At 42.4% G+C, this 12,189-nt stretch overlaps 1 protein-coding gene across 1 annotated transcript in view; it reads left to right on the top strand.

Moving 5' to 3' along the window:
* Positions 1–8,248, top strand: part of GYS2 (glycogen synthase 2) — a 78,679-nt gene extending 70,431 nt beyond the window's left edge. The window contains exons 13-16 of the mRNA XM_039509218.1: positions 537–632; positions 2,041–2,204; positions 3,737–3,817; positions 7,188–8,248. Of these exons, the coding sequence (XP_039365152.1) occupies positions 537–632; positions 2,041–2,204; positions 3,737–3,817; positions 7,188–7,403 (557 nt within the window). The 3' untranslated portion in view covers positions 7,404–8,248. The remainder of the gene's footprint in view (positions 1–536; positions 633–2,040; positions 2,205–3,736; positions 3,818–7,187) is intronic.
* The last annotated feature ends 3,941 nt before the right edge of the window (positions 8,249–12,189 follow it).

The following is a 12,189-nucleotide window of genomic DNA, read 5'->3' as shown; positions in this document are numbered from 1 at the left end:
AATGGCTTTGAAATCAATCATGTTTTTATGATTTTTCTCCCTGTGGCCTAAGATACAGAACCCAGTTTACAAATGTGGGAGATTAATTATGAGGCCCAAGTCCTGTATTTGGGCAGTTAGGTTTGCAAATATGTACATAAAATGAGTATGTACACACAGCAGGTGCCAATTTCAAAGCCAAAGGAAGGGTCTGGACATTGGATTTAGGCTCCCACATGTGAACACTGGGCGCTCAGAGGGTATTAATTAGAGCTATCTGGAAAACAGAAATAAGTGCTTGCAAAAAAAAGCGGGGGGAACAAATTTCCATTTCTCATCAAAATGTCACTTGCTTTGAACTTTTCTGATTGAATGGCAGTCGGGGAGGGAGGGAGGGAACAACACACAGCAAAAGTCATGATGGTTTTTCATTGAAACCTGACCAGCTCTGGCACTGAAAGGGCTTTACATCATTCTATTTTCTGTTTCTATCCACTCAAGATGAAACCAAGCCAAGCACATTGACATGAAATCTCTTTTTATGTCTCTCTTGGTAGCTGAGTGCACTGTGATGGGCATTCCCAGTGTGACCACAAACCTCTCTGGATTTGGCTGTTTCATGCAGGAGCATGTAGCTGACCCAGCTGCTTATGGTAAGCTTGTTAATAGTGCTTCAAAACTCATCAGATTTCGGAACCCAATTAACCAGCTGTTTTGCGACTGCATATTGCACTTTCTCTCCTTGCTGAATAAAGATGGACAAACCCCAAGGTTCAGATATTTGGTTTGAATTGGAAGCTTAGGTGTTTATCCAAAACCTTCCAGTTCTTCCCTCTCCTGTCTCTTTTTGGTCTTCCCCAAACCCAACTAGCTTGTTAGCCCTTCTTCCAACTCAACTAACTCCTTCCTTCAATCCCTTCCAATTAGACTATATATTCGTCTTTCTAAGGGAGTGGTGGAAATCTGCCTCTGCTTTAAGAATCCATGATGCATTTACTGGGATAGCAGCAACAGTTTGTGGAGTCCATGAAAGAGAGAGGATAACTTGACTAAACCAAACTGAGATTCTTGTTTACAATAAGGCCCCTTTAAAGCACTTTTATTATGTAATGGGGCATTATTATGAATGAGAATCAAGGCCCACAAGCTTGAAATCAATGCAAGGTAGGTGCCTCAGTACCGTAAGATCTGTGCCATAGCCCCGAATCTTCAAAAAAGTTGGTGTTTAGAGTGAGGCTGAAGAAGAACAAGATGTTGGCACAACATAAAGATATTGCATTACAGAATTTGATGTGCATGAGCAAAGGCCTATTTACAAATCCTTATAACTCTCACAGATCACAACCAGTTTTCACCAAACTTCCAAAAAGTACATGCATGGGGATGTCTTTACTGCAAAATTAGGTATTTATGTGGAGATAGCTGCCCGGCTGTAAACTCCTAGTGGCGACAAAGTACTATAGTTTTTACCCGTTGTTGCAAGGCATGTTCAACCACAGATGGGGAATAGAGTGTTGACCTTGACTAGCAATACTGAGGTAATAATTAGCTGTGCCTTGTCTCCACTGGGATTTTACATTGAGATAGCTAACTCAAGTTAGCTGTCTCAATATAAAAACACACTGCCTTTTGCAGAGAAGACATAGCCTGTGTCGCTTTTCTGCCAAATTTCACACCATCACCTCACACCATAAGCCACCACAGGTATTCAAGAAAAGGTAGCAATTTTTTTTATAATGGAAAAGTGAATATATTTTTACTGCACAAAAGCACTTGGACCATTTGTGCACAGACTTTAAAACAATAAAAGCCTTCCTGAGCTGAGAACAGATCTGCCAAATTTCAGCCCGAAAGGTAAAAAATCAAAAGCATTTCTCACCAGCTGCTGAAATGACCTGTTAGAATGGAAACACTTGTCATTCCTTGCTCCACTTATTAAAAAAACAAGTCCATGCATGTTGTATTTAAAAGATTATGTGTAAAGAAAGATAGAAATTAAATTTAAAAGGTGAAACGCTCACTTCCATACCTGTTCATCTGCAACTTTGTTTGTTTCCTCAGGCATTTACATAGTTGACAGGAGGTACCGCTCTCCTGAAGAGTCATGTAACCAGCTGACTCAGTTCTTGTATGGATTTTGCCAGCAGTCACGGCGTCAGAGGATCATCCAGAGAAATCGAACTGAGAGGCTCTCAGACCTACTGGACTGGAGATATTTAGGCAGGGTATGTGACTGTGTTTAGTGGATATATAAAAAGCCATTGGCCCAAACACACATCCACCACAATGGTTATCAGAGATAGAATCTGTCATCATTAGCACCAAGGCCCCAGTTCAGGGACGTCTCCCTATTAACTTACTCAAGTACCCACTTATTCCCAAGCTGAAGAATCCCCTTGATCTGCTTCTTTCAAGCAGGAGCCAAACACAATGTGGTCCTTATGCTCCCAAGCATAAAGACTGCACAAGGCTAGTGTCACTGGCAGAACCAGCCTCTCCAAATTGGACAATGGAGAGTGGGCAGTATACCATCATCAGGGATGGTGCAGCAGCATCCTTAGACCTTGGGAGGCATTGGGTGGGAGTCTCAAAAGCACCCAAGTGATTTTGTAGCAAAAGTGTAAATGACTTTCAATTAGATTTGTGCTCCCAAGTCCCCTAGGCATTTTTGAAAATCTCACCTATTCTGCCTAAAATACCATTGGGATTCTGCACCATCCCCAAACCAGGACTGTGCTGTGAAGGCCAAATAACACCCTTAGCCTACTACACAATACCACACATTAACCAGAGGGAGGTAGATCAGTATTCTAAAGTCCACAGGTGACGAGATGAGTAAAATGTACCACTGCTTTAATTACTATGTACCTTATCCTGCATTGGGATCCATTTGGGATTTCGGTGTGGGCCCTTGGAATGTGCAAACCTCAAGGAGTTTTGCAAAACCATCAGACTGGTTTTCTGAATTTGCAAAAGCATGTCAATGTCACAAATCTCTTCTCCTTACAATGCCTTCATTTTGAAGGATGAGTCAGTTTTAACATGTGTGCTGTGTGTTACAGTATTACATTCGTGAGCATAAATATGTATTTATTTATTTCCGCTCAGGAAATATATTTTTAGGGATAAAAGAATCACCCCACCTCCACCAGAAAACTAGACTGGCTGAAGTGGATACCCTAGTCTGTTCTCTTACACATTTGTGAGATTAAGGAGTATCTTCACTGCAGCCAAAGAAGCAGATTCTGCCCAGTTACTCCAGTATAAATCTCTCAGGATTTGATCATTACTTCAGTGCAATGTGTCCACAGTTTCACAAGGGCCATGCCAACTGGGTTAGCCTCAGTTAAAGATTCATTCAGTCTTTCTTCAGCATCTTCTTTGAGAAGACAATAGTATTACTCAGGGCCGGCTTTAAGCTGATTCACCCGATTCCTTGGAATCGAGCCCCGCGCCGAAGAGGCCCCCACACCCGCGCCTAAGGGGGCCTCGCTCTGGGGGTCTTTAGCAGCATTTCAGCGGTGGGGGGTCCACTCCAGGGGTCTTCAGCAGTGGGGGGTCCTTTGGTGCCGTGGAAAACCCGGAGCAAGTCCCCTGCCGCCGAAGTGCTGCCGAAGCCCCGAACCGCCGCTGAGTATTCCAATCGGGCCCTGTGGGTCATAAAGCCGGCCCTGGTGTTACTTTCCCTCTCACTGCCTAAATGTGCCCAAGTCTTCATTGGGTTTTTGCACATGTAGACCTCTGTTTTCTGTTGCAGTACTACATGCATGCCAGGCACCTGGCTCTGAGCAGAACTTTCCCAGATAAATTTGAGATGGAACCAAATGCTCCACCACAGGTATGTCTATCCTTTTAGGTGATTTTTGTCTGCATTTCAGCTACTGTCTTGAGAGAGAAAAAGAGAGGACAGATGAACCTATGAGCGTAAAGAACTCAATATACTTTATTATAGTCAAGTTTTACCAAATTCTGATGGAGTGTATGGATGCCCAATAGAAAATCCCATGAACTACAATACAGAGCCGGATCCTCAGCTGGTGTACACTAACTTTGATGGAACTGTGCCAATTTAGGCCAGCTGAGGATCTGGCCTGCTGGGTAGAAACTGGCAATTTCTATTTTTGCTCCCCATAAAACCCATAGGAAGGCTGCTTTGCAGGCCTTCTGCAACAGGAGCATTGAAGGGGCATTCTGGAAAAGGGTCTAGGGGCAAGGAGGCAGGGTCTGCAAATTGTTGCACATACACTCCCTGACCCAGCCTCTCTACATATTCTCATGCAAATTATTTGTATCTCTGTCAGGAATAATCTGAATAGTGTACATGAGGGGAAGGTTGAGGATGAAGTAAAGCCAGACATTCAATCTTCTTTTGAAGCATATTGCATATATATGGCTCCCATTTGGGGTGGCATTATGCTCCGTTCTAAATTTAGAACCCGGTTATTTAAAACCTCATCTGCCAATTCATTTTTTAAAAATAACCACTAGAGATGGGGGCCCAAACCAAAACCCTTGATCTGGATTTGGATCTGGGTTGGCAATTGTGAACACTCAAAAATTCAGGAAAGTTCAGACTGAGGTTTGATTTCAGCTCATACGCACCTATGTTCAGGAGTATTCAGGTTAGGGGGTTCGATTCTATCCCTTATAGAGATATTTGAGAGGGATTTTTCAAGCTGTTGCACTGATGTAAATCCAGTAACTCTACTAACCAGTTTACTTAGTGTAAATGGAAAATTTATCCTGGAAGTTTCGAGAATCTTGAAGTTGATGGGAGTTGGCTAAGGTTAGGGGTAGAGTTAGTGTTGGCACCTCACAATAGATGGGCTTGGACTACGTATTTTGGTTTTGGACCCAAAATTAAGATTTCAGTCAATCTCTATTAATAATGAAGATTTATGAAACATGGGGGAATTTTAAAGGGAAAAGTAGAAGTAGACACTTGTGAGACCAATTAGCTCATGAAAAATTAGATTAGTGATCTACTTCATTGTTTTGTATTTTGCTACATTTTATAGCTGCTGCAGGGGGAGTTAAATTCAGTGTTTTGCAATGAATGTGCATACTAGGGTGCTAGATTAATACTATGTTAGAACTCCTTCCAGACTGTTAAGAGTTAAAGAGTACGACAGAAGGCTTTGGAAACCTAGCTTTGCAATAAGATCTAGGAGCTGACTTATGATATGGCTGTGGTGTTATAATAATTTAGCCATGTGTGCAAAACCAGCCTTGAACGCCTCCAAAGATACAGGGAGTTGAAGGTTGTACTACATCTTATTCAAAAGGTAGCTTTCTTCAGATTGTCAATAAAGTCTCAAATGTCAGATTATAATAGTAGATGTTAAAGCTTTACATTATACTTAAAGCTGAGACAGGTATTCTGCATGCAATCCTTATTTTCCTCTTAGGGTGAAACTTTTCACACCAAGGGTTAACTTTTCAAAAATCTGGGCTCTGCTTTGTGAGGCGCAAATAGTGTTTTGTGAGCAGCTAAGTACCTTAAGGTGCCTGAAAGTACCGGCTCGAACCAAACTGCATTTGCAGTGAAATACAGGCGCACAACTGCAAGTGTGAAAACAGAGGCCTGACAAAGGCTTCACTTTTTGAATGGTCTTTAATCCGTTTGAAGCTGAATTTTGTTTTTTGTAGGGTTTGACGAACTGTGTGTAGGTTTGGGGGAGTTTTGGCCATTCTGAGTTACCAGATGGAAAATGAGCAGAACCCTTAATTTATAGATGCTTCTTTTGTTTTCCCACGTCACTCCATTTTAAAACTGGCAGCTCTGTGTTGCCATGAAGAATAACTTTTCCTGTTAAAATTTTATTTAAAATTCACAGGTGCTTGGGCTAGATCATGCCTGCCAGGCATGGCCCAGGGATAAAACAGATTGCACTGCTGAAAAGAGAGAGCCCCAGGATGCTTCCACAAGCTACTTGTCGAGCAAGGGGAGCACACCCGCTGCAATACTCCTTATGGGCTGCAGCTTACTCCCGCTGCTGCATCAGTATGGTTCTGCAGGCCAGGGCTGAGAGAGTGATAGGCTGTGCATGGTCCCCAGAGGGGAAGGAAAAGGACAGCCCCTGCACTCTTCAGAATTCTGCCTGGCCCTTATGTAGGCTACACAGCAAATGGGGAACACCTCCATCCCGCTTCACTTAGTTTTCATGTGGTTCCTCCATGTAAGTTACATCAGCTTTGACTCCCTATCACCTGGGCATAAATAGACCTAAGGGAGTATAAGTTTGTTGTATGGGGCAGATGTAGTCTTCATTACCTTATACACAGGGACCTACCACACTCACAGCCATGAAAAACGCATTACAGACCATGAAATATGGTCTCCTTCCCTGAAATCTGGTCTTTTGTGTGCTTTTTCCCTATATTATACAGATTTCATGGGGGAGACCAGCATTTCTCAAATTGGGAGTTCTGACCCAAAAGGGAGTTGTGGGGGGTGGTCACAAGATTATTTGGGGGGGGGGCGGGTGTCACGATATTGCCACCCTTACTTCTGCACTGCCTTCAGAGCTGGGCAGGCAGAGAGAAGTGGCTGTTGGCCAGGTGCCCAGCTCTGAAGGCAGCGCCCCGCCAGCAGCAGCACAAAATAAGGTTGGCAATACCATACCATGCCAGGCCACCCTTACTTCTATGCTGCTGCCTTCAGAGCTGAGTGGTGGGAGAGTGGCAGCTGCTGACTGAGGGCCCAGCTCTGCCGGCAGCAGCGCAGAATTAAGGCTGGCATGGTATGGTATTGTCACCCTTACTTCTGCGCTGCTGCTGGCAGCGGCTCTGCCTTCAGAGCTGGGCTGCCGGTCAGCAGCTGCCCCTCTCCAGCTGCCTAGCTCTGAAGGCAAAGCCGCCACCAGCAGCAGCACAGAAGTAAGGGTAGCAGTACCCCCTACAATAACCTTGTGATCCCCCCCACAATTCCTTTTTTGGGTCACCTCTAGAATTACACCACCATGAAATTTCAGATTTAAATAGCTGAAATCATGAAATTTCAGATTTAAATAGCTGAAATCATGAAATTTCAGATTTTTAAGATCCTATGATTGTGAAATTAACCAAAATGGACTGTGAATTTAGTAGGGCCCTACTTATACATCATCTTTGCCTTGGCCCGCTGGATATACTGACCTATCGTCACTCTGTGTAACTAAACAAGCTGCACTGGTGTAATGTTTATTTCTTGCTTATGTCTCTGGCAGACGGAAGGTTTCAGGTACCCCAGGCCTTCATCAGTACCACCATCGCCTTCTGTCTCTCAGCATTCCAGCCCTCATCATAGCGAGGATGAAGATGAGGATGAAAGATACGATGAGGATGAAGAGGCCGAAAGAGACAGGCAAAACATAAAGTCACCTTTGTCCCTTGGAGCACTGCCACAAAGAAAGAAAAAGCAGCATGGAGAATACAGGAACTGAATTCCTTTGCTGTCACCGCAACATGGTCTTCATCCACTACAGAGCACCCAAGCGTAGGCTAGTGAATCGCTGTGTTAAGGGCAGTGCAGTGTGGTTAGGGAATCTTAAACAAACATTACTTGGGTTAAACTGTTTGAAAACCTAATTATATTTTACCTTAAAAGTAAATGGTAATTCTTCTGTCTGCCTTGCAGGTAGAAGAAGAGATTTTTCAAAGCTTATTTAACCTAGAGAATGTGACAAACCCTGTGTGATAGCTCCAGCTAGATTGTGCATACTGTAGATCATATTTTTGTCTGTATAATTATTTGAATTTAGTTGTAATCCATGAAGACAGGTCCATTATAGTCATTCCAAATGAATACCAACTCTCATCCCTTCCTCTCCCCTTGCAAACAGACACCACCTTGGAGCCCTGAATTGGAACATTTTGAAGAAATTGTTACCAGGGAACACCTTGGCAGAGTTAAAAAAAATGTTGAAAAGAAAATGGTTTGTTTTTTCTTCTGCTTTTTCTCCTATTTTAAATCTCCGTCATTTTAAGAATTGTTTTAAAGTGCACAAAAACATCTTGGTGCTGTTTATGAAAAAATATCTGGTGTTACTCCATGAGCATTTGCATTTTTAGACGAAGTCATCTTATGGAGTTGTCTAGAGCCACAAAAAACAGCAGACCACTTTTTTCTGGTTTCTTTTGAATGCTCCATTTTATTGGATTTTTATTCTCTCCACTGAGGTTTGTTGTTCAAGTTTGGGGAGAAAAATTCATGTGATTTGTCTCAAGCAAGCTATAAAATTCCTGAAAATGCTTGCTTCTGTGAATAAATCCACATGCCACATTGTGATGGGATAACATTGTCTCAAAAATCTAAATTTAAAAGGTGATGACCTTAGCTCTATCTGTTTAATGGGAAATTTCCAGGACAAGATGACCTCCTATAGAACTGCCTGAGTTAGCAGAGCTTATTAGTTAGTTATGGTACCACCAGAGACAACTGAGGTCAGGGTGCTTTTGTGCTAGACATTGTACAATCACATAATAAGAGATAGTCCTTGCCTAGAAGAATCTAAGTAGACAAACTGTAAGAGGGGAAACAAAGGCATGGAGTGGTGCAATGACTCACTCAAGATCACCACACAGCCAGGGGCGGCTCTAGTATTTTGCCACCTCAAGCGCGGCAGGCAGGCTGCCTTTGGCGGCTTGCCTGCAGGAGATCCCTGGTCCTGCGGATTTGGCAGCACGCCTGCGGGAGGTCCGCCGAAGCCGCGGGACCAGTGGACCCTCTGCAGGCATGTTGCCAAAGGCAGCCTGCCTGCCACCCTCACGGCGACTGGCAGAGTGCTCCCCCGCGGCTTGCCGCCCCAAGCATGCGCTTGGCGTGCTGGTGCCTGGAGCCGCCCTTGAACACAGCAGATCATCATCAGAAGGAAGTACAGAACCCAGGTCTCCAGAGTCCTAGTTCAGAGCTCTATTCAGTAGACAAGACTGCCCCTTCTTATTGTAAAGCAGAGAAAGCAAATGGGCCCAGATCTTGTACCCTCAGTACCAAATGTGTGAGGTTGCCCTTTAAAATATCTGACCAAATCCCTCAAATGAAAGGTGCAACACCAAAAAACAAAAACAAAAGAAAAACAACAGAGGAGTGAACTTGAAATAATGAGTAGTGCTGTTCTGTAAGGTCAAAGTCTGCCCTGACTTACCTTGTTCCCACAGACCCTATTGAGTTCAGCATGCAAGCCAAGGCAGCATTGTCTGTGGAGTTCTCTTCAGTTTCTATGATCTAGTGTATCTGAGGTAAATGAATTACAGTAATAAGTTGTCAGAGTAAAATTTTCAAAAGTGCCTAAGTCCCATTTTCAAAAGAGAATTAGGCCCAGATCCTACTTAGGCATTAAATCAATGGGAACTAAGTGCTTAAATACCTTTAGGTCACAGGCACTTAGGAGTAAATAACAATGAAACTTGGGCTCCTAAATGCCTAAGGACCAGATTCTTAAAAGTATTTAGGTGCTTAAAGATGGAGATAGGCCCTCAGTGGGATTTTAAAAAGCACATAGGCCGCATTGGGAGTTACTTCTGAAGTCACTTGTTAAAATGGGATTTATGGTTCCTAAGTCACATAGGTGTTTTATTTTACACCTAGAAGAAAACACCAGGTTTGTATGACACAAAGATAAATGTGTATATCAAATCAGTCACTGCCCTGTGAAATGATGATGAAGAAGAAAAGAAAAATAACTAAAACAACCAATAAGATGGCATTTTTCATGAAAACTTATGTTGCAAAATGATGAAAGCCAAATATATTATAAATACCCATATTATGCAGAAAACTTTCTGAATGGGAGGGAGGTGGGTGAGAACAGCTGGATTTCATCACACAGCTCTTCATAATGAATATTCTTCCCTGCTCTAGTAATTTCTTTTTAATCACTTAAACTGCCCATACAACTTCAATAGGATAAACTAGGTCACACTCTCGGTACAAATGGGCAATGTGCTGTTCGCTTTATGGAGCTACCTTCTAGAGCTGAGCATGGTTTTTGAAAAGTGTTTTCACACTGACCTAGCATGAAAAGTCAAAATCTGGACAACATTTTCTAACCAAACCATTGAAAGATGTCATGTTGGGTCAACTGATAATTTTACAGCGTTTCATTTTGATTCTGACCTTTTAATTTTATATTTTTTTTTATTATAAATTAACTTACATTTCTAAACAAAAGTGTCGTTGTGACCTGAAAATGGAACTTTCATTTTGAAAATGTTGAAAAGGGACATTTTGAAACTTTTTTTCCAAAATCTTTTCTAAACAGGAAATTTGTCAAACTGTTTTGGTTTTGACAAATTGACATTTTCCAGCAAATAAATGTTAAGGCAAAAATGTACTGACCAGCTCTACTGCATTAAAACAACTTAACTCATTCTTTCTAGATATGTCCTACAGAACTGCAAGGAGCAACATACATGATCCAATGTGCAGATTCCAATAAGGTTAAATCCTATACCCATTTTCAGCCATGTCTCCAGTATATAAGACCAGTGGGGAAATAGTGAGCTGGCTTATGTTCAAATGCCAAAACTATCCCAATGACACCTAGCTCTTTGTTTCAATCTCATCAAACTCACACACTGCTGTCAACTGACCAGCTTCCTACACAATTGGATGAAAAGCCGCTTGCTCAAGCTTCACCCAGATGAGAGTGCGATGATGCTGGTAGAAAGGAAAAAAAACCCTTTGATGATCTGACAGAGATCCCTCTATCTAGGACACTGTCCTCTGCTTGTCAAAGTCACACATGATCTCTGGACTCCCTTCTATAACTAGATGCCCCAAGAGCAGCAGCATACTTTCTAGATGGAACTAGCATGAATACTGTGTCCTTTCCTACAGTAGCCAGAGTGATCTATGCCTCACACATCTAGGCTTACTCATTTTAATTCTGACCTGAATGTTAGAGTTGGTTTTCAAGAGTTTGATGTGGTTTCTAACCATTAGAGGAGTGAAGTTCTGGAACAGCCTACCAAGGGGAGTAGTGGGGGCAAAAGACATATCTGGCTTTAAGACTAAGCTTGATAAATTTATGGAGGGGATGGTATGATGGGATAGCCTAATTTTGGCAATTAATTTGGCAATTGATCTTTGATTATCAGCAGGTAAGTATGCCCAGTGGTCTGTGATGGGATGTTAGATGGGTTGGGATCTGAGTTACTACAGAGAATTCTTTCCTGGGTGCTGGCTGGTGAGTCTTGCCCACATGCTCAGGGTTTAACTGATGGCCATATTTGGGGTCGGGAAGGAATTTTCCTCCAGGGCAGATTGGCAGAGGCCCTGTAGGTTTTTCACCTTCCTCTGCAGCATGGGGCATGGGTCACTTGCTGGAGGCTTCTCTGCAGCATGAGGTCTTCAAACCGCAATTTGGGGACTTCAGTAACTCAGACATAGGCTAGGGGTTTGTTATAGAAGTGGATGGGTGGAGGTCAGACATTGTGCAGGAGGTCAGACTAGATGATCATAATGGTCCCTTCTGACCTTAAAGTCTATGAGTCTATGTATTTGAAATATTACCAAACATTTTTGCCTTTTGATCGTGTGAAGGTAGCAAGGACTCAAAATAAGTGTTCACCTAAGATACCAGCTCACCAAAGGTCAACCCCCAACTGATTTCATATCATTATTGGGTCATTTATTGGTATCTGACAAACTTGGTAGTAGTTAGCTGGCATACTGAAAACACGAAGGCTCCAAGAACAGCTCATTTCCAAGTAAGGTAGATCTTTTATTTATTTTCATGACATTTGTAAGGAATTGTCCACACTAGTGGGCATGGACCTACAGTAAAACATAAAAAAGTCCATTAATCTTGAATATAGCTAAAGTTTTGCAGTAGCTCTGAAATGTTCAGGCACATGAAGGTTAGGATAATCCAGGGATTGGCAACCTTTCAGGAGAGGTGTGCTGAGTATTCATTTATTCACTTTAATATAAGGCTTCATGTGCCAGTAATACAGTTTAACATTTTTAGAAGAAGATTTTCTATAAGTCTATAATAGATAATGAAACTATTGTTGTATGTAAAGTAAATAAGGTTTATAAAATGTTTAAGAAGCTTCATTTAAAATTAAATTAAAATGCAGAGCCCCCTGGACTGGTGGCCAGGACCTAGGCAGTGTGAGTGCCAGTGAAAATCAGCTCATGTGCCGCCTTCGGCACACGTGCCATAGGTTGCCTACCCCGGGGATAATCTAACAGATCAGTAGATACATAACCCCTCTACTTTACTT

This window comes from Mauremys reevesii, linkage group 1, assembly GCF_016161935.1.
Source record: "Mauremys reevesii isolate NIE-2019 linkage group 1, ASM1616193v1, whole genome shotgun sequence".
Taxonomy (NCBI): domain Eukaryota; kingdom Metazoa; phylum Chordata; order Testudines; family Geoemydidae; genus Mauremys; species Mauremys reevesii.
Note: the sequence above shows the minus strand (reverse complement) of the source record. Positions and strands in the feature narration are given on the sequence as shown.